The sequence below is a fragment of the Mustelus asterias genome, chromosome 7, assembly GCF_964213995.1.
Source record: "Mustelus asterias chromosome 7, sMusAst1.hap1.1, whole genome shotgun sequence".
NCBI classification, from domain to species: domain Eukaryota; kingdom Metazoa; phylum Chordata; class Chondrichthyes; order Carcharhiniformes; family Triakidae; genus Mustelus; species Mustelus asterias.
In genome coordinates, this window is record NC_135807.1 from 45905073 (window position 1) to 45928175 (window position 23103).

The 23103-nt window shown below is 41.9% G+C and overlaps 1 protein-coding gene across 2 annotated transcripts in view; it reads right to left on the reverse strand.

The window, feature by feature from the left end:
• Positions 1–23103, reverse strand: part of lrrc69 (leucine rich repeat containing 69) — a 65157-nt gene that overhangs the window by 10620 nt on the left and 31434 nt on the right. The window contains exons 5-6 of one of the 2 annotated variants that reach the window (XM_078217043.1): positions 15511–15582; positions 6463–6564 (exon numbers count right to left, since the gene is read on the reverse strand). The exons of the other annotated variant lie outside the window; for it this stretch is intronic. Coding sequence (XP_078073169.1) covers positions 6463–6564; positions 15511–15582 — 174 coding nt within the window. The remainder of the gene's footprint in view (positions 1–6462; positions 6565–15510; positions 15583–23103) is intronic. 2 annotated transcript variants of the gene reach the window in all.

A 23103-nucleotide genomic window follows, 5' to 3' on the forward strand; every position in this document is an offset into this window, starting at 1 on the left:
CTAGTGGTTCTATGTGTCAACTGCTGCTGGATGATTTTCCTTTGGTGTATCCTTACACCTGGTATGTTCCAAATGAATAATAAAATTTGATACATACTTAAAGCACATGGGAATGGGGTTGTATATAGACATGGAGAGAAAACTGGTTGGCAGACAGGAAACAAAGTAGGAATAAACGGGTCTTTTTCCTGAATGGCAGGCAGTGACTAGCGGGGTACCGCAGGGATCGGTGCTAGGACCCCAGCTATTCACAATATATATTAATGATTTATATTAGGGAACGAAATGTAATATTTTCAAATTTGGAGATGACACAAGTTGGGTGGGAGGGTGAAGTGTGAGGAGGATGAAAAGATGCTTCAGTGTGATTTGGACAAGCTGAGTTAGTGGACAAATGTATGACAGATGCAGTAGAATGTGAATAAACTTGAGATTATCCACTTTGGTAGCAAAAACAGGAAGGCAGATTATCTGAATGGCTATAAATTGAGAGAGGGGAATGCACAATGAGACCTTGGTGTCCTCATACACCAGTAGCTGGCGGTAAAGAAGGCAAATAGTATGGTGAGGCCCCACCTGGAATAATGCATGGAGTTTTGGTCTCCTTATCTGAGGAAGAATGTTATTGCTATAAAGAGAGTGTAATGAAGATTTACCAGACCGATTCCTGGGATGGCAGGACTGATGTATGAAGAGAGGTTGACTCAAATCGGATTATATTCACTGGAGTTTAGAAGAATGAGGGGGAGATCTCATAGAAACCTATAAAATTCTAACAGGACTAGCTAGACAGGGTATATGCAGGAAGGGTGTTCCCAATGGTGGGGATGTCCAGAACCAAGGATCATAGTCTAATGATTCAGGGTAAAACATTTTAGGACAGAGATGAGGAGAAATTTCTTCACCCAGAGTGTGGTAAACCTGTGGAATTTGCTACCACAGAAAGCAGTTGAGGCCAAAACATTTTATGTTTTGAAGGAGGAGTTAGCTATAACTCTTGGGGCGAATGAAATCAAAGGATACGAGGGAGAGGTAGAATCAGGCTATTGTGTTGATCATGATGAATGGTGGAGAAGGCTTGAAGATCCGAATGGCATACTTCTGATCCTATTTTCTATGACCACCAGAACAAGTTTTCAACTGCTGCAACAAATTGAATTCTGGCAGTAATTGAGCAATGAAAGAAAATTATCACAGCAACAGCCTTATATTGATAAAAGCAAATTGTTGTTAGAATCTGAAAAAACAGAATATGTTGGAAACTCTCAGCAGGTACGACAGTATCTGTGGAGACAGAATAGAATCAACGTTTCAAAGCTGGATGACCTTTCATCAGAATATTATACTGAGTCCTTTCAAACATCCATTAAAAGTCAAGGGGACGGATTCTCTTTTAATGGATGTATGAAGGGGACCCTTGCACCAATCTTGATCCTTGCTTGGGCATTATGTACTTGTTTCTTCTGCAAGGACATCAGAGAGGGAGAGAGAGAAACAAGGCATTGTTGTCCTGAATGAGCAAAGTCAACATCTCCAAATCATTAGAAATGGTTTCAGGAGTGGCATGTTCTCAGAAGCGTGAGCGAGTGTCCTGGGGAGCAGACCATGCAAAGGGTCCATGGACCTCAGGTGGGATTCTCCAGTTTTAGGATGAGAGCAGCTGGAAAATCCCACCCAAGAAGAGGAAGTCGAAGATGGTACTAGAGTGCCATAGTATGAGACATGTTGGTGTTGACAAAACTAGCAATTCAGCCCTCCAAGGCTCTCTCGTGAGCAAGGCCCCATTATGCATGCTTGGTTGAGAGCTCAGGCTCCCATTGAAAGAATTATCTTTGTTGACACAGGTATAGGGAAGGGGAAACTTTGCTTGATTGGGGGCAACATGATTGCACAGTGGTTAGCACAGCTGCCTCACAGCACCACAGACTCGAGTTCGATTCTAGCCTTGGGTGACTGTGTGGAGTTAGCACATTCTCACCGCGTGTGGATTTCCTTCGAGTGCTCTGGTTTCCTCCCACAGCTGAAAGATGTGAAGGTTAGGTGGATGGCCATGCTAAATTGCCTCTTAATGTCCAAAGATGTGCAGGCTTAGGGGATTATGGGGATAGGGCAGCGTGTGGGCCTGGGTAAGATACTCTGTTGGAGAGTCGGTGTGGATTCGATGGGCAAAATGACAGACTTCTGGTGTTATAATAAACTATTTTTTCTTCAATTGTTCAATGTTTATTTGCACAAGTTACAGAGGTGCCAAGCGTTTTTACCTTCTGCTATTAATACTTCAAAGTTCACGGACATTTTTATAGGGTTGCAGCAACAGCAGTTTTTTTTTGAAGAAAATTATGAATAGGGGTTTTGTAGCCAGTTCCACATATACCATTGTTAGAATAAGCTTCATTGGTTCTATACAACATAGAATGGGCATGGGAGTGCCATGGAGGGAATGAAGGGAATGAAGGGTCATGGGGAGGTTGGGGGGTGGGGGGGTGGCGGGTGGAAGACATAATGAGTTGGCACAAGTTTATGCACATGCATGCATGATTTGGGATCAGGCTGCACATACACAGTTCAACATTGTGAGTCCTTTGGGCCAGGGACAAGTGCCCAGTGCACCAGATCACAGACCAAGGTGTAATGTGCCATAACAAGAGGAGTCCTGGGTAAGAGGATAGGATAGGGAGAGATCCCAAAGTGGTAAAGGGAACTCAGGGAGAGAGGATAGGGAGAGGTCTGAACGAGAGAGATAACTGGGGAAGGAGCCATTGGAAGGAGATCACCACTGTGACAAGACCACAGGGACGAACCACCATGGAGAGAAACCACTGGAGAGAGGAACAAAGAGAAAGGCTCCAAGTAGTGAGGCTTTGGGAAAAGGCCAAAAAAGGACTCCAGAGCCATTTAAAAATGGCAGATGGGACCCACTTACGGGATTCCAGCTCCTGTTCCCAGTGCCGCCCAATTTTTGTTGATGTGTGATAAGAGTGCTGGTAACAAGCCTGTACTCTGTACTTCCAACCTGGCCAGCTCCATTGTTCGGGTATGCAATTCCTAAGCCCCACTATTTTCATACAGTGACCCAGATTTTCCATGTCTCATAGTTTATGGATCCTCAGAGGAGTCATGAACCATATTCCAGGTTCAGGTGTTATGATCCTGGACCAAGTTTTTGGTACAATTTGGCTAGGGACAAGTAACCTTTTGTTTCAAGTAGATAAAGTTTGAGATCCCAGTTATTTGCTAAGAGAATAAAACCACAAGACCTCAACAGTTTTTGAGCAAAAGAAAATCAACTTTACTGTACAAAGTCAGAAATGTAAAACAATTTACAATTGCTGTGATTTGCATCCACGTTTTCCGAGAGCGCAAATGGCGACCTGGGTGCAAAATATCGCAAGAGTCTGAAAACTCGTCCAATTTCAGTTTGAAATAGTCAATCAACTTGCTTCCGTCACCTTTGTAAGCAGCAAGTTCAAGGTCATTACCACTCGCTGCATTAAACATTACTTTTTCACATTCTCCCCCCACCTTTTGCCTAAAACCTTGAATCTATATCCCTTAGTTCTAGTACTAACAGCTAAGGGGAACCTTTGTCTATCTTATCTAAACATGTCATAATCTTGTGACATCTTTATCAAATCTCCCTTCAACCTCCTTTGCTCCAACCTAACATTTCACAACCCTGGGCCCATTCTGGTAAATCTCCTCTACACTGTCTCAAGAACTCTCACATCTTTCCTATAGTGGAGCCCTAGTAGGATCTTATTGTGTGTGCTGCCATCAGCAACACGGGTAACCTCTCGCTGCACACTACAATCTCTTAAATTAGGTGACTGCGCAAACTTCAACAGCTGCAGGCAGGTCATGAACCTGGACCTGTGTCCAAAAAAGGGTGCAAACTAATCTTTAGCGCATTTTACTCATCATTTCTTTCATGTTCTCCTGTAAACCCTATACTTACAATTCAGTATTCAAAAGGTTACAACTTCTAAATTATATTTTTATTGCTTCCAGTCCAGTAAAACAAAAATCTAATAACATTAGCAGTGTATGTTGCTAGATCATAGCCAAAATGGTTACTAAAGCATAAGATGTCTACACATGGGATACTGAAGTGAACTAGTAGAGTTCAATCATTCTCTGAATGCAGACCAAAAAACAACTCCAGATTCCAGGAAATGTATTTAATTTGTAGCAGAAGTTGAACTGAGTTCCTTCAATAAACACAATAAAAGCTATTCAGTAGAACAATGTTGTTTAGCACTCAGTTATAAAGTGAAAATGTAAAATTTTACACTCACTGCTCAAGTTGAGGTTTGTTGTTTGAGGAGTTTAACAGCACAGCATTTTGATTTCTGTAGCTGCAAATTAATGTCTTTTCACAGAAATCACATAATGCCCTTTATTAATTATTTTCATATATAACAAGAAGCAGATGAGTATTCAAAACATATGAATAAGTTCAGCAATCACCAACATTAATCATGAAAGCATTTTACAACAGAACATGTTGGAAATACACAAGTCAGTCGGCATCTGTAAAGAGAAAGCACAGATTATGATTTTCAAACTTGTAAATGTTTATCACACCAAGAACATAACCTGTCTGTTCTCTTTACAGTTGCAATGTATTTACGGCATTTTATTTTAGTTTTTATTCAGATTTTCGGAATTTATATTTTTCTTAATTTACTAAATCATTTTATAACTCATCTTTGCAGCTTGCTGGTATTTTTATTTAATTTTAATGGGCACAAGTTTTTTAGGCATGCAAAACTTTGCATCGGGTGCACTCATTCATTAAATATAGTTTGTAATCTCAGCTGAAACTTTAATCTAGTACTGTGGTAGAGCAGCATTGTTGCAAGTGCCATGCTTTAGTGATGTTAAACATAGGCTTCATCCATTAAAGATTCCATGACATGATATGAAGAAAATGGAGTTCGCCCAAATTGTGGTTTACCATTCTTCCAACAAAGAGAAAGTCTGCTATATTGTTTATGAGGTTTTTTTTCTTTTGACTGGGGATCAATGTGATGGCAGATGATAGATTTTGTGATATGTTGCATGTTGAGCTTTGGAGCGTGGACTGTCCCTTTAAGAATGCGGGTCAGGTGACCTGTTGGCCATTAGCTCAGCCCAGTGTGGGAGCCTGCAGGCTGTGATTCAGTGCACACCTCAAATAAAGAGCTCACGCTGTTCAAATTACCAAGTTTACCTCGTGATTTTTATGCACCCTTAGTCTGGGTGCATACCTAATATGCACATACCTAATACCTAAGGGGCATACCTAATATGCACATACCTAATACCTAAGGGGCATACCTAATATGCACATACCTAATAGCTAAGGGGCATATCTAATATGCACATACCTAATAGCTAAGGGGCATATCTAATATGCACATACCTAATAGCTAAGGGGCATATCTAATATGCACATACCTAATAGCTAAGGGGCATACCTAATAAATTTTGGGCATGATTTTCCCGTCCCGCTATGTTGGTCAAGAAGCGTAGCAGAGCGGGAAGTGTCAGTGGGAGGCCAAAAGGGGAATCACAACCAGCGTCCAGCCGGTCGCAATCTTCCCAGGCCATTTTTTATGACGGGATCAGCCTTGGAAGCTGATTTAAATTCTCTTTGCCTAATCTAAATTCATTTAGTGAGCCCGGGATGGTACTGTCCGGGCTCACTTCAATTTCCGACCAACCCGGTGGAGATCCACACCAGCATGGATCATAGATGATCCCCAGCATTGGTTCCTGACATGATGGCCTTACTGGTAGGATCGGAGGCCATTGACGCCTCCTGGGAGGTCGGGAGCAGGGAGGCAGTGCCCCTTGGTCAGTGCCATCCTGGCACTCTCAGCTTGTCACACTGGCAGTGCCCACTGGGCACCCTGGCACTGGTGAAGGAGTGAGATCGGAGGGGGTGAGGCATTACAGGGGCACACAGGAGCGGAGCCAGACCGGGGGAGGTAGAAGGGAAGGGGGGGGAAACTCTGCATTGTGGGGTAGGGGCTGATGTGGGATCGGGGATTGGTGCCGGCCATCAGAAGTCAGGGTTGGCTCTCGGAAGTCGGGGCCTGCCATTGAAAGGCCGGTGATCCGGGAGGCATCAACTGGTCTTCTAGTAAACCGGTAGATAGCCGCATGCCCAATGGCTGCCAAGTACCTCCTGTTTTCTTACCCGTTGGGCACTTAATTTATTTTGGGAAAATCACACCCTTTATGTCACTTTATCATATGAATCATATACTCTGAGCTTAAATCAAAATATTCATTCAAGAAATGTTCCTACTATGAAATAGCTCAGGGACAAATTAACAGCTGTTGAACTTTTTTCTTATAGATCTCTGATGAAGTGGGGATTGGCTTGTTAGTTTTACCATCCTTCTAAATGTATGGACTGCCCCCGAACCGTCATAATTTTGGACAGAAATATCCCTAGTGATCTTGAATAGTTACCTGGAGAGTTAAAACTTCATTTTGTTGTGTTGACAAAATAAGGTTTTTTTCCAGTAGAGGATTCTGCTCACAGTAGAATTCTTCAAGTTTAAGCTCCAGTAACTTCACAATAAAAAGTACAAAATAAAAATTATCTTTAGTAAGCATGTGCAATAGTTTGCTGTATTTATAATACTTTAAAAGTCTTGGATCTATGTACATTTTCAGTTGTCACACATATTTTCTGTTTCAAACTTTTGTCTGAATATTTTGACAAAATATGTCAAAAAAACAGTAGAAAATCAGGACTGAAGAAGTAGGGAAGGTATGATCGAAAACAAGGTAGGCAACTAAAAAAAATTCAAAATAAGAAACTTGCAGAGTTATGAAAACAACTAATCTTGAATTGTCTAAAGAATCTATATTGAAAATAAATAAAAGAAACAACAACTGAATCATTTAATTATTCAAAATACATCTTAAAGGGCACGATCTTACCTGCCTGCCGTTCAGTCCACACTCCTGCTGCAGTGAAGTCGGAGAATTTGGCAGCCAGTTAAATCTCCATTCACTGTGGCGGGATGGGAAAATCCCACCGGCGTGAATGGTGGTAAGATTCCAGCCATATTATTTTTCAGCTCAGATTTTTCCTCAGTAACTGAATATTTTATTGTTCAAAAACCAAAAAGAACTACCAATGAAGTGGACTGATGTTACAAGGCTTGCATTAGCACACAAATTAAATGCATCTGGGCATTTACAAACAGAAATAATGATTCAGGTGCCTACATAAGTCTGAGGTGATCCCAATGATATTTCATAAATTGTCAATACTTGCTTCACAACTCTGCCAAAAGGCAACCTTTTATAATGAAAAAAACCTTTAAGTATAGATGGTAAGCAATGGTTGAAATTCAGTGACTACATTTGTCTGTAAATATGCCCGTGAAAGATCAATCTTGCTGAATTTCTGCCTATGTTCAGCCTATCTCAGCAAAAATATATTCCAGCAAAAAACAAGGATTGTAAGAAAAGGGAGAACCAGCCGTGGATAACGAGGGAAATAAAGGAGAGTATTAAAATGAAAACAGCTGCGTACAGAGTGGCCAAAAATAGTGGAGAGGCAAGTGATTAGGAAAAATTTAAGAAACAACAAAGAGAGACTAAGAAAGCCATAAAGAAAGGAAGGATAGACTATGAAGCTAGGCTAGCAATTAATATAAAAAATGATAGTAAAAGTTTTTATAAATATATAAAAAGGAATAGAGTGGCTAGAGTGAATGTTGGACCCTTGGAGGACGAGAGGGGGGAGTTAATAGTGGGAAATGAGGATATGGCTGAGTCTTTAAATAAGTTTTTTGTGTCGGTCTTCACGGTGGAGGACACAAATAGTTTGCCAAATATTAACGATAGAGGGTTGGCAGCAGGAGAAATACTTAATACAATTAATGTTACCAGAGAGGCAGTGCTGGGTAGACTAATGGGACTGAAGGTGGACAAGTCCCCGGGTCCGGATGGAATGCATCCCAGGGTATTGAAAGAAATGTCAGAGGTAATAGTGGATGCGTTAGTGATTATTTATCAAAACTCGTTGCATTCTGGGGTAGTGCCGGTTGATTGGAAAACGGCTAATGTTACGCCGCTGTTTAAAAAAGGAAGGAGACAAAAGGCGGGTAACTATAGGCCGGTCAGCTTAACGTCTGTAGTAGGGAAAATGCTGGAATCCATTATTAAAGAGGAGATAGCAGGGCATCTGGATAGAAATGGTTCGATCAATCAGACGCAGCATGGATTCATGAGGGGAAAGTCGTGCTTGACGAACATGTTGGATTTTTATGAAGATGTGACTAGGGCGGTTGATGGAGGAGAACCGGTGGATGCGGTGTTTTTGGATTTCCAAAAGGCGTTTGATAAGGTGCCCCATAAAAGGCTGCTGAAGAAGATTAGGGCACACGGAGTTGGGGGTAGTGTGTTAAAGTGGATTGGGGACTGGCTATCCGACAGGAAGCAAAGAGTCGGAATAAATGGGTGTTTTTCCGGTTGGAGGAAGGTAACTAGTGGCGTGCCGCAGGGATCGGTACTCGGGCCGCAACTGTTTACCATTTATATAGATGATCTGGAGGAGGGGACGGAGTGTAGGGTAACGAAGTTTGCAGACGACACAAAGATAAGTGGAAAAGTGAATCGTGTGGAGGACGGAGAAGATCTGCAGAGAGATTTGGACAGGCTGAGTGAGTGGGCGAGGATATGGCAAATGGAGTATAACGTTGAGAAATGCGAGGTTATACACTTTGGAGGAAATAATAACAAATGGGATTACTATCTCAATGGAAACAAATTAAAACATGCTACCGTGCAAAGGGACCTGGGGGTCCTTGTGCATGAGACGCAAAAGCCCAGTCTGCAGGTACAACAGGTGATCAAGAAGGCAAATGGGATGTTGGCCTATATTGCGAGGGGGATAGAATATAAAAGCAGGGATGTCTTGATGCACCTGTACAGGGCATTGGTGAGGCCGCAGCTGGAATACTGTGTGCAGTATTGGTCCCCTTATATGAGGAAGGATATATTGGCATTGGAGGGAGTGCAGAGAAGGTTCACCAGGTTGATACCGGAGATGAGGGGTTTGGATTATGAGGAGAGGCTGAGGAGATTGGGTTTGTACTCGTTGGAATTTAGAAGGATGAGGGGGGATCTTATGGAGACTTATAAGATAATGCGGGGGCTGGATAGGGTGGAGGCGGAGAGATTCTTTCCACTTAGTAAGGAAGTTAAAACTAGAGGACACAGCCTCAAAATAAAGGGGGGTCGGTTTAAGACAGAGTTGAGGAGGAACTTCTTCTCCCAGAGGGTGGTGAATCTCTGGAATTCTCTGCCCACTGAGGTGGTGGAGGCTACCTCGCTGAATATGTTTAAAGCGCGGATGGATGGATTCCTGATCGGTAAGGGAATTAAGGGTTATGGGGATCAGGCGGGTAAGTGGTACTGATCCACGTCAGATCAGCCATGATCTTATTGAATGGCGGGGCAGGCTCGAGGGGCTAGATGGCCTACTCCTGCTCCTATTTCTTATGTTCTTATGTTCTTATGTTATTATGTTATAACACAGAAAACAAATCTTCAATTAAAGGAAGTGGATATTGACCAGCACTCAACACTAGATTTACAGTTGCTGTTTCAAATCACCACAAATACAAACAAAATCGTCTGGTTTCATGACCGGTTTGATGGGGTAGCCCAGTCACTCATTATAATCAGCTTTACACGTCAGTATTAACAAGTCATACTAATTCTTCTTCAACCTTGTGACAACTTGCATATCGCACCGCTTTTGCTTGTTCAGTTGGAGCTCTTCATCATATTTCTGGATAGTCTGCAGTCTTTTCTTCCATGTTGTAAATTCTTTTTGTAGAATGCAACTTGTTCTTCTTCTTGAAGGCACCCAGATTCTTCTTATGAATATTCTTCTCAGGAAAAGCTGATCTAGCCCACCAAGCTTTTGTAATGTGACCCATTTTGCCACAATTCTTGCTGTGACTATCTTTGCTTCTGTATTCATTGAATGGCCCATTTTTGCAGATCTGTGATGTGCTTGTTTCTGCTTTGCCTTCTTATGGACAGTTCCCAAATTGAGGATCTTTCCTGTGCCAAATTGTGAAGCCTCCTTCACAGCCAGTTCCATCAACATTGACATTTCTACTGCTGCCTTTATAGTCAAAGCATATTCAGTAAGCAGACTTCTTTGTGTAGTCTCATTTTGGAAACCACAATCATAAACCCACAATGATGTGCCAGGCCCTTTTAAGGTTGCAACAAAGTGAGCAATGCTTTCGCCTTCCACTTGATTCCTACGGTGAAACCGGAACCGTTCCGCAATGATCAGTGGCTTTGGAGAATTCCAAGGATCTTTGTCAAGTCATCATAAGTTCTGGTTTTGCTGGATGAACCAAGCACCAGAACAAATTGAAGGTTTTACTTCCTATTGTAGTGAGAAACACTGACACCAGCAACTCATTTGTAATTTTCTCTTATACTAAGTACTGAAAGCACTCTGCATAAGAACTCCATGATTCATTTTATTCATTGAAAGGACCCATGGATCCTAATCGACCCGCCATTTCTTTTGCAGGCAATAGCGACTCAAGATTACTTAATACTTTTTTTTAAACTGTCTTCCCCACTCCTCTTCTTCCCTGGAGATATTGACTTGATCCCCTTTTTTCTAAAGCAGCCCCAAGCAGAGGATCCCTTCTTTTCAAATATGCCAGATTGTGCCTGGAATCTCACCCTTCTCTGATCAGAAAAACTCCCTCTGAAAACTAAACATAGCTTCAATTTTGTTTTCTTACTTGGCCTTCCCTCAGTAGCACTTCAATCCTGTTGTTAATTTTCCCCAGTCTTCTAATATTCAAAGTGTGAGGACCAACAATATTTTTTTTCTATTTGGGATCATTTCTTGATATTCTCGATGAAAGAAAATCCCACCTCATCACCAATTTTCTTTTTGTAATGCCCTAAGTATTTTAGTGGTTGTGGGTTTTACACAAAAAGAAAACAATGTGGTTTGCACACATAGATTCAAACTAACACACAACAGTTTTATTGAAAGAGATGTTCTCTTCATCGAACACAAAATGAAACAAAGACAGAAGCCTATGAAACACTCAATGACCTCGTGATCGAATCATGTGACCTGCTCTCAAAGCAATCATGCAACCACAAAAATATATAACAGTTGTGAGGAGGATATAAGGGGGCTACAAAAAGATATAAATTGGTTAAGTAAGTTGGAAAAATGTGAAATTGTCCATTTTGGCAAGAAGAATTTTTAAAAAAACATATTAGGAGTGCTTTTCAGCCCATATCAGCTGTCAGTGAGAATGGCGACACGAGCAGAAAATACCCGGGAAATGCAATTCTCGCTAGCAGTGCTGACCTGAGCGCCAACCTGGCTGGGGAGAATTTGAGGGGATTGGAGAAATTTGAGGGGTGTTTGGGTGAAGTTAGAGTGGAGGTTAAAGGGAGTGGGGGAGGTTACAGGGTTGGGAGGAGATTGGGGGTGAGATTTGAAGGAGGTACCAGTTTAGGGCCAGTTATAGATGGCAGAGGGAAGTTATGTGTGGAACCGGAGGAGATTGGTGAAGCATTGAACCAATATTTCTCTTCGGTGTTCACGCAAGGGGACATGAATATAGCTGAGGAGGACACTGGGTTGCAAGGGAGTAGAATAGACAGTATTACAGTTGATAAGGAGGATGTGCAGGATATTCTGGAGGGTCTGAAAATAGATAAATCCCCTGGTCCGGATGGGATTTATCCAAGGATTCTCTGGGAGGCAAGAGAAGTGATTGCAGAGCCTCTGGCTCTGATCTTCAGGTCGTCGTTGGCCTCTGGTATAGTACCAGAAGATTGGAGGTTAGCGAATGTTGTCCCATTGTTTAAGAAGGGGAACAGAGACTTCCCCGGGAATTATAGACCGGTGAGTCTCACTTCTGTTGTCGGCAAGATGTTGGAAAAAATTATAAGGGATAGGATTTATAGTTATTTGGAGAGTAATGAATTGATAGGTGATAGTCAGCATGGTTTTGTGGCAGGTAGGTCGTGCCTTACTAACCTTATTGAGTTTTTTGAGAAAGTGACCAAGGAGGTGGATGGGGGCAAGGCAGTGGACGTGGTATATATGGATTTTAGTAAGGCGTTTGATAAGGTTCACCATGGTAGGCTTCTGCAGAAAATGCAGATGTATGGGATTGGGGGTGATCTAGGAAATTGGATCAGGAATTGGCTAGCGGATAGGAAACAGAGGGTGGTGGTTGATAGTAAATATTCATCATGGAGTGCGGTTACAAGTGGTGTACCTCAGGGATCTGTTTTGGGGCCACTGCTGTTTGTAATATTTATTAATGATCTGGATGAGGGTATAGTTGGGTGGATTAGCAAATTTGCTGATGACACCAAAGTCGGTGGTGTGGTAGACAGTGAGGAAGGGTGTCGTAGTTTGCAGGAAGACTTAGACAGGTTGCAAAGTTGGGCCGAGAGGTGGCGGATGGAGTTTAATGCGGAGAAGTGTGAGGTAATTCACTTTGGTAGGAATAACAGATGTGTTGAGTATAGGGCTAACGGGAGGACTTTGAATAGTGTGGAGGAGCAGAGGGATCTAGGTGTATGTGTGCATAGATCCCTGAAAGTTGGGAATCAAGTAGATAAGGTTGTTAAGAAGGCATATGGTGTCTTGGCGTTTATTGGTAGGGGGATTGAATTTAGGAGTCGTAGCGTTATGTTGCAACTGTACACAACTCTGGTGCGGCCGCACTTGGAGTACTGTGTGCAGTTCTGGTCCCCACATTACAGGAAGGATGTGGAGGCTTTGGAGAGGGTGCAGAGGAGGTTTACCAGGATGTTGCCTGGTATGGAGGGGAGATCCTATGAGGAGAGGCTGAGGGATTTGGGATTGTTTTCGCTGGAAAGGCGGCGGCTAAGAGGGGATCTTATTGAAACATATAAGATGATTAGAGGTTTAGATAGGGTGGATAGTGATAGCCTTTTTCCTCTGATGGAGAAATCCAGCACGAGGGGGCATGGCTTTAAATTGAGGGGGGGTAGTTATAGAACCGATGTCAGGGGTAGGTTCTTTACCCAGAGGGTGGTGAGGGATTGGAATGCCCTGCCAGCATCAGTAGTAAATGCGCCTAGTTTGGGGGCGTTTAAGAGATCCGTAGATAGGTTCATGGACGAAAAGAAATTGGTTTAGGTTGGAGGGTCACAGTTTTTTTTTTAACTGGTCGGTGCAACATCGTGGGCCGAAGGGCCTGTTCTGCGCTGTAATGTTCTATGTTCTATGTTCTATGTTAAAGTGAGTGGGGGAAGGTTGTCAAATTAACAATATTGCACAAAAACATAACGTAAAATTTCTGGTTTCTTTGATAGTCATGGTGGAATCACCTATAAGGCACACAAACTAAAATTGTACATTATTGCTACTCTTAACATTAATGACCTGTGATGCATATATATTGGACAATATTTGCAATCAGATGGCAAAAATGGGCATAATTGTACTAGGACATTTCTGTGATTATTTGGTGAATTGATCAGTGAATCTGTAAAGGGGAAAAAATATCATGCATGATTTAGGGAAAAGGGTAAAGTGGAATCTGTGAGGGGGTGGGTGTGGATTTTTTTCATTGATTCACTGGCCAGCATTTATTGCCCATACCTAGTTGTCCAAGGACAGTTGAGAATCAACCACGTTGCAGTGGCTCTGGTGCTGCATGTATGCCATACCAGGTAAGGACGATAGATTTCCTTCCCTAAAGGACATTAGTGAACCAGATGGGTTTTTCCAACAATTGACAATGGGTTTATGGTCACCAGTCGATTCTTAATTCTAGATACGTTTTATTCAATTCAAATTCCATCATCTGCCATGGCGGGATTCGAAACCGGGTCTCCAGAAAATTAGCTGAGTTTCTGGATTAATAGTTTAGAGATAATACCACTAGGCCATCGCAACACTGCAGGAAGGAATGAGGGACCCAGGAACAGAAAAAGCACCAAGGCCCATGATTTCTCTCCCGGGCCCTGCTCACAGTGCAAAAATGAGCATAGTTTTACAAGGACATTCCTGTGATTATTTAGTGAATTGATTAGTAAATCTGTAAAGGGGAAAAAATATAATGCATAATTCAGGGTGAAAGGCTTAAAGTGGGGAGGTGTGTGGGGGTGGGTGCGGATTTTTTTTTTTACTCATTGGCTGACCAGCATTTATTGACAGCAGTTAAAAATTGTTTCACTTGCTCCTCCCACAATATATCCACTATTAGATTATATTTCTCTTCATAAAAAAGAAACACCTTCTCAACTACAATTTGTGACACTCAGTGATCGATCTGACAAGCAGCACAAATGAGGTTAAATTTGAATTAAATCTCCAATTTCTGGCCTAGATATTTATCCGTACCAAAAGAATGGTCTACCCACACACAGAGAGTGAGTCAATTGATCATGGAAGTCTCACACTTGTCATCCCCAACAATACTAAATTTCACCTCAAATCACGGGGTGAGCTAAATTAGCATTGGGGCAATAGGGTGGTTTTCATTGGAAAGACGGAGGCTGAGGGGAGACCTGATAGAGGTCTATAAAATTATGAGAGGCATAGACAGGGTGGATAGTCAGAGGTTCCTTCCCAGGGTGGAAGTGTCAATTACAAGGCGGCACAGGTTCAAGGTGAGAGCAGGAAAGCTTAAGGAAGATGTGCAGGGGAAGTTTTTCCACACAGAATGGTGGATGCCTGGAATGGCTGCCAGAGGTGGTGGTGGAAGCAGGCACATTAGCAACATTTCAGAGGCATTTGGATGGGTACATGAATAGGGAGGGAATAGAGGGATACGGACCGAGTACAGGCAGAAAAATTTTTTTTTAGTTTAGTTAGGGCATCACGATCGGCACGGGCTTGGAGGGCCAAAGGGCTTGTTCCTGTGCTGTACTTGTCTTTGTTCTTTGAAAGTTCACCCACCACACATCAAGCAGCAGGTCACAGGATTCAGAATTTTGGGACCCGTGTTTATATTTTTCAGCTTCTGTTTCTATGGATATTTTAGTGATAAATGTAGCAGAAAATAAGTCTAGAAAATTCAACAATTTCACACATATAATTTTCTCTAATGCTTGTACTCAGTTGAAATGTTGGTTTTCACATTATTATAAGTTTCATATGCATATTGAAAATGACTATAGGGCTATTTCCATGTTCACAATGCGGAGCAGCAGTTGTACAATGAACAGCATGGGTGCACAGACACAACACTTATATCAGTCACCAGTGTAATACTACAACAAAATTTTAACCCTGCTATGCCAAGAGAAGTGGCAGACAGTAGAATGTAAAATCTTAAATTGAGATGTTTCAGTTCTGCAAAACAGAGTTATTAATTTAGTTCACAATAAAAGTGAAAAGATCAAATAAATTAAGAGTTAAGGTTCATAGCCGATTGTCTCAGGGAATAAAAGTTAAAAGTTTACACAACAGAAATTGATGAAAGATTTAGTTTAGAAAACAGCACTGACCTTTGATGGGAAAATATGTAATTGATTTCCAGCCACATCTAATACTTTCAAATTTCTTAGCATGCACAGTTCCTGGAAAGTAGACAGCAGTTAAAAATTAAATTTTAATTAAATCTCCAGTTTCTGGCCTAGATATTTATCTGTGCCAAAAAAATTGTCTATGTATTTGAAGTGCATTTTTCTTTGAGCTGCCTCAGCCTGTCTCTCCGTATTAATAGAAAAACAGATGGTACTTCCTAACAAGTTTTGACTCTAGTCATGCCAGATGTGTAACTGATTTCCAGCCAAATGAACTGAATTCATTTCTCAAGGATGGCACTGAACAAAAGTAAGCCAGCGTAACGCAAGGGAAAAAAAGAAATCAGCGGGTAAATCAACTTGAACCTTATATCAGTAACAATTTTTAAAAAACAAGCAACCTACGAGCGTGTTAAATGCTTGCTTGTTCACTTGCCTAGAAAGTACTAAACAGAAAGAAAAGTAGTCTTGAAATGGACGATAAATAGAATAATTAGTGCGGCGGTAGTGCAAAGTAATAAGAACTTGCTTTTTATGAAGAGCTTTCCACTGCCATAAGGTAAATTATGTTGTCACAGTGCACAAATCAGTCATCCATACTGACAGTTATGAACATAATTTCCCATTTAAATGTGTTTTTTTTAAAATGGGAAGTGATGCTGATAACTGTCAATAACCTGATTGTTTTACCTATGGCTCTGGATACCACACTTGCTGCAACAGTGCCGAGACCATTTTCAAACAATTATGAAAGTTTACAAGATTTATTTGGCCAAATTTTCTGGTTCTATGTTTAACTTGTTACAATAAAGTAGCAGCGAGTAAAGCTTTGATGAACAGAAAGCAACTACAGCAGCTGTTGTTCTGGTACATAAATAGATAGAGCTGCTTTTGTGTTGCTATGGTGGCCTAAAGCTTAATCTCAGTGAAACAGCAAAGGGATCCTAGATACCGAACTAAGACATGTGAAATTAAAGTTGCCAGAACTCAGAAGTAGAGAATCAAAGAGCCAGGAGACCATAGAGATGGAAGTGGGAGGTAGAAGCCAGGAGATTCTGAGAATTATGCCACAGACTGAAAAACTCAAAGATGGAATTATATCTAATTTACAGCAAAGAAACAGGATATTCAACCCATTGCTCTGCGCCAGTGCTCGTGTTCCACACAAGTCTCTGCTCACCCTTCTTCATCTACCCGATCTTAAATGTTTCTATTTCTTTCACCTTTCTGTAAATGTCCATTATCCCCTCAATAGCCTCATTTGAGGCAGCAATTTCCAGATTCTAACCACTCTCTAGATCAGGGGTCTCCAAACTTTTCAGTACGAGGGCCACATCGTATATTTTACACATTTTCGGGGGCCAAAGAAAAAAATTAGTTTTATAAATGAATGAATAAAATTTAAATGAATGAATAAGTTTTATTTGGATCATCTTTGTAATCAGCATGATATGATTCAGAACAAAAGAGAAATGTGACAATTACAAAGAAACAATGCCGTGCTTACACTGGGAAATGATATATGAGTAAAAATGTCAAACATTAGCAAATGCTCTGACAAAATAATCAATTACTTAACTGCAGATGAGAAAAGCAGGCTAATCATTTTTTAATTAATTTTATTTACTGAAATTTTACAAATGTTTACTTGAAATGAGAATTTGCCCAATTTTGTGGCACATAATAAGAAAAATAAACACGCCCAAGGAAGAACTTCAGTAAAACAAAGCAAAGAAATTCAAAATAAACTTGAACCATTAATAAAGGTCGAACAAAAATAAATTCAGTCTGCACCTTTCTACACAATTCTGGCAATTGGAGTTTTCAATCGTAACCAACAAATCATGAAATTTTGCACAAGATTAATGGGAATGATGGAACTGCTTTTTTAATTTCAAAATATTGCTGAACTGAGGTTTCAAGCTTCAGCAGCCAATTATTAGAATGGACTTCAAATGCTCGTCAGATAAATTTGCTCGATATTTGGACTGGACATACTTCATTTTTGAAAACGTTTGTTCACACAGGTACGTTGTACCAAAAGCTGATACAAATCCACAAGCAAATCGCTTCAAATTTGGAAACTGCTCAGGCTGCAAAGATTTATAAAATTGGATCAGATTTCCTTCTTTATACTTGTCTTTCAGCATGTCATCTGTTTGGTGATCAATAATTTCTATTTGAAACTGACTTGGGAGTATTTCAACATTGCAGCCAAATGGATTTTGAAACAGCTTTATTTCATCTGTGTTTCCATCAAGATCAGAAAATCATTCCTGAAATTGTTTTTGCAAGTTCTTAATGATTTCTGTTGCAAATGAAGAAGGAAATTCTGCTTCACTGTCTTCATGAAATTACTCACAACATGGAAAATGAACCAAGTTATGAACTTTCAGCTGTCCTTGAAATAGCATCAGTTTTGCCCTGAATGCCTTGACATGCGCGAATAGATCACAAATCAAATTTGTTTCACCTTGCAACTTCAGATTCAATTGATTCATATGGCCTGTCACATCTGCAAAAAATGCCAATTTCCAAAGCTAGTCAGTGTTTGGTAAAAGTGGTTCGGGTCAATTCTTCTCTGTGAGAAAGGAATCAATTTGCTCTCTGAGCTGAAAGAACCGTGATAGAACCTTTCCACAACTAAGCCATTGAACTGCTGTATAATAAAGACAAGTCACCAAACTCAGAATCAGTTTCTTTCAGAAAATCACAAAACTGGCGATGATTAAGCCCGTGAGATCGAATGAAGTTCACTGTTGAAACAACAGGTTTCAGAACACAAGACATATCCACATATTTTCTGCACAATGCTTGTTGATGGATAATGCAATGCAGAAACATGGGCTTTGAGAATCCACCAACCTCACAAGCTTTTGTGATTTGTCCAACCAAACCTTTCTTCACCCCAGACATGTTCTTTCCTCCATCAATTGTCACGCATTGCACTTTATTCCACTCCAAGTTATATTCTAACACAGTTTTTTGCAATTCTTTGAAGATGTCTTCTCCAGTTACTGTGTTGTGCATGCTATGCACTGATGCTAATTCTTGTGTCACATTAAATTCACTGTCGATGCCACGGATGAATACTAGGAGTTGTGATGTGTCACACATCAGTCGATTCATCAAATGCGAGAGAATACAACTGAAAATTTCTTGCTTTGTCTGCAATTTGATGAAATATATTGCTTCCTATATCCTCAATTCTACGAGCAACAGTATTTGGCGCAAGACTGATGATTTTGAACAGATTTGCTTTTTCTGGGCATAGCTCTTCCACTGCTTCTATTATACACTCTTTGATGAGATCTCCATCGGTGAATGGCTTTCCTCTTTTAGCCAACACATAAGCTAGTTTGTAACTGGCCCTGGTTAAAGCTTCATTTTCAGTTATCTTCTGCATAAAATAAAGCTTGTTGGGAAAGCAACCTGCACTGCATTGATTCAAATTTTTCCGAACGCTGTATTCCTGTGAATTGGGAATAACGTGGTTCATGTTTGGTCTCATAGTGCCGACGTACATTGCACTCCTTCAAAACTGCAAGTTTCGTTGCATATGACACACAAGGCTTTGTCACCTGCTTGTACAAAGAAGTACTTTACACCCCACTCTTCATTAAACAGGCGGCACTCACTGTCCACTTTTCTTCTCTTTTTTCCTTCCATAACTGAATCGGTCTGAATTGCCGCCACCATTGTCATTGTTCTCGCTCATTTCAGACAGATGGAGCTTACGGATTGGATAAAGCAACTGTCACTCAGTCAATGCAGAGCAGCAATTGGATAACAGATGTCTCAATTGCTGATTCGGTTAATGAACTGTCACAGGACGGCAGCTCTGATTGGACAATAGGCCGGTAAAGAGGGTAGGGATTCCCATGGGTCCATCAAACACCACGTGGAGCGGCAGCAAATGTCCGGCCTATGGCTTCCATCCCCGTGTCCGGATCCTGAGTCAGCGGCGGGGTTCCGGACGTGGGAGTGTTTTCGGCAGCGGGAATCCCGTCCCGCCCCACTGGCTGCAGGCCAGATGTAGCCCGCTGTGGGCCGGATGTGGCCTGCAGGCCGTAGTTTGGAGACCCCTACTCTAGATGAAGTCTCACCTGAATTCCTTACTATATTTGTAAGTGACTATGTTTAGAACCTATAATTTTGTACTTCTCCACAAGTGGAAACATATTATCATTGTCTACCCCAACAACTTAATTATTTTAAAGACCTCTATCAGGTCCCCCCTCAACCTTCCCTTTCCTGCAGAAAAGAGCCTAGTCATTCCATATAATTCCTGCTGGCAGGAATACCGATTGCCCACTGAGTGGGGCGCAAGTCCTAAAACGGGATTCCTACCGGGCATGAATGCATTTGGGATTCACCCGGCCTGCCGGCCTAGATCGTGTTCCCGCCTGCAGCCTTCATTGTAATCTCATTAGCAAGCTGGACAGCCCATTCAATGGCTTCCCATCTCTGCAGTGGGAACTACACCTGGTAGGCTTAGGTGTTGGTCATGACCAATGTGAACCTAACATGTTGGACCCTTGAGGGGGGGGGGGGGCGGGGGGTGGGTCAAGGAGGTAGGTACTGTGCCCATGTGCCCCTCTGCCACTGCCAGACTGCAGAAGGGGGTTCCCCCAAGGGTCCTGGGAGTTGGGTGGATCCATGCTGGGGATAAGGTATTGACCTCACCACTCTCCCAGTCGGGGGGGTCTCATGGCCGGGCTGCCCCTTCTAGCCCTGGGAAAGATGTTTTTCAATTTCAGTATGATGATTTCAGAAATCATTCTGAAGTAAGATAATAATTATTTACTCTGTCCTCGAAAAGCTTTTAAGTTCCCTGGTCACTTTAATCTCTATGTCCCCTGGATACTTCCAAATCACCGCATCACTCCATTCTCTCTCCAGGAAGCTGCAGGTGGGAGAAGATCCCTTTCAAGTCATCTGATTGAAAGAAGTCTGTCACTTTCACTAAGGAGGGAATTCCCTTTTCCACAGTTGTGCACTCAGCCCCATTGTTTTCACACAGCATTTACTTCAACTCTCTGAGCCTTCATAGAAGGCCAACAGCCTTTGAAATACCTTCCAATGTTTTGAAAACCTTTGTTTCCATTCAATTGCAGTCCAGTCCTTTTAGCTCTGTTAATAAAAGATAATATCAGGGTAGTAGTGAGGGATGACATAGGCTCTAAGGAACAAAACGTAGAATCGTTATGGGTAGAGATAAGTAATAGTAGGGGGAGAAAGACACTAGTAGGCGTGGTCTATAGGCCCCCAAATAATAATGTTGAGGTGGGGAGGGCTATAAACAAGCAAATAATGGATGCGTGCAAAAACGGAACGGCAATAATCATGGGGGATTTCAACCTGCATATTGATTGGCTGACTCAAGTTGGAAGGGGTTGGATGGAGGAAGAGTTCTTAGAATGCTGTCGGGATAGGTTACAGAACCGACGAGGGAACGAGTTATCTTAGATCTGGTAATGTGTAACGAGGTAGGTAGAATTAAGGATGTTCTTGTGAAGGACCCTCTTGGGTCAAGTGATCACAATATGGTCGAATTTCTGGTACAAATGGGAGAGGAGAAAGTAGGGTCCCATACCACTGTCCTCTGTTTGAACAGAGGGAAGTACGATAGGATGAGGGCTGAATTGGCGAAGGTGGACTGGGAGAGCAGACTGGTAGGTAGGACAGCTGAAGAACAGTGGAGGATTTTTAGGGAGATCCTTTTCAGTACTCAGCAACAATATATTCCGGTGATAAAGAAGGGTTGTAAGAAAAGGGATAAACAGCCGTGGATAACGAAGGAAATTAAGGAGTATTAAATTAAAGACCGATGCGTACAGAGTGGCCAAAAATAGTGGAGAATCGGAAGATTGGGAAAACTTTAAGAGACAACAAAGAACGACTAAGAAAGCGATAAAGGAAAGATAGGTTATGAAGCTCGGCTAGCTCTAAATATAAAAAATGATAGTAAAAGCTTTTACAAATATATAAAAAGGAATAGAGTGGCAAGAGTGAATGTTGGGCCCTTGGAGGACGAGAGGGGGGATTTAATAGTGGGAAATGAGGAAATGGCTGAAACTTTAAATAAGTTTTTTGTGTTGGTCTTCACGGTAGAAGACACAAATAGTTTACCGAATATTAACGATAGAGGGTTGGTAGGAGGAGAGGTACTCAATACAATTAATGTTACCAGGGAGGCAGTGCTTGGTAGACTAACGGGACTGAAGGTGGACAAGTCCCCGGGCCCGGATGGAATGCATCCCAGGGTACTGAAAGAAATGTCAGAGGTAATAGCGGATGCGTTAATGGTTATTTATCAAAATTTGTTGGATTCTGGGGTAGTGCCGGCAGATTGGAAAACGGCTAATGTTACACCGCTGTTTAAAAAAGGAAATAGGCAAAAGGCGGGTAACTACAGGCCGGTTAGCTTAACGTCTGTAGTTGGGAAAATGCTGGAATCCATCATTAAAGAAGAAATAGTAGGCCATCTGGATAAGAATGGTTCGATTAAGCAGATGCAGCATGGATTCATGAGGGGAAAGTCGTGCTTGACGAACTTGTTGGATTTTTATGAAGATGTGACTAGTATGGTTGACGGGGGGGAAACCAGTGGATGCGGTGTTTTTGGATTTCCAAAAGGCATTTGATAAGGTGCCTCACAAAAGGTTGCTGAAGAAGATTGGGTCACACGGAGTTGGGGGTAGGGTGTTAGTGTGGATTGGAGATTGGCTATCCGACAGGAAGCAGAGAGTCGGAATAAATGGGTGCTTTTCTGGTTGGCGGATGGTAACGAGTGGCATGCCGCAGGGACCGGTACTGGGGCCTCCACTATTTACCACTTATATAGACGATCTGGAGGAGGGGACTGAGTGTAGGGTAACAAAGTTTGCAGACGACACAAAGATAAGTGGAAAAGTGAATCGTGTGGAGGGTGTAGAAGGTCGGCAGAGAGATTTGGACAGGCTGAGTGAGTGGGCGAGGATCTGGCAGATGGAGTATAACGTTGACAAATGCGAGGTTATTCACTTTGGAGGAAATAATAGCCAATTGGTTTATTATCTAAATGGAAAGGAATTACAACATGCTGCTGTGCAGAGGGACCTGGGGGTCCTTGTGCATTAGACGCAAAAACCCAGTCTGCAGGTGCAACAGGTGATCAAGAAGGCAAATGGGATGTTGGCCTATATCGCAAGGGGGATAGAATATAAAAGCAGAGATGTCTTTCTGCATCTGTACAGGGCATTGGTGAGGCCGCAGCTGGAATACTGTGTGCAGTATTGGTCCCTTTATTTGCAGAAGGATATATTGGCCTTGGAGGGAGTGCAGAGAAGGTTCACCAGGTTGATACCAGAGATGAGGGGTGTTGATTATGAGGAGAGACTGAGCAGATTGGGTTTGTACTCGTTGGAATTTAGAAGGCTGAGGGGGGATCTTATAGAGACCTATAAGATAATGAAGGGGCTGGATAGCGTAGAGGTGGAGAGATTCTTTCCACTTAGAAAGGAAGCTAGAACTAGAGGGCACAGCCTCAAAATAAAGGGGGGTCAGTTTAGGACAGAGTTGAGGAGGAACGTC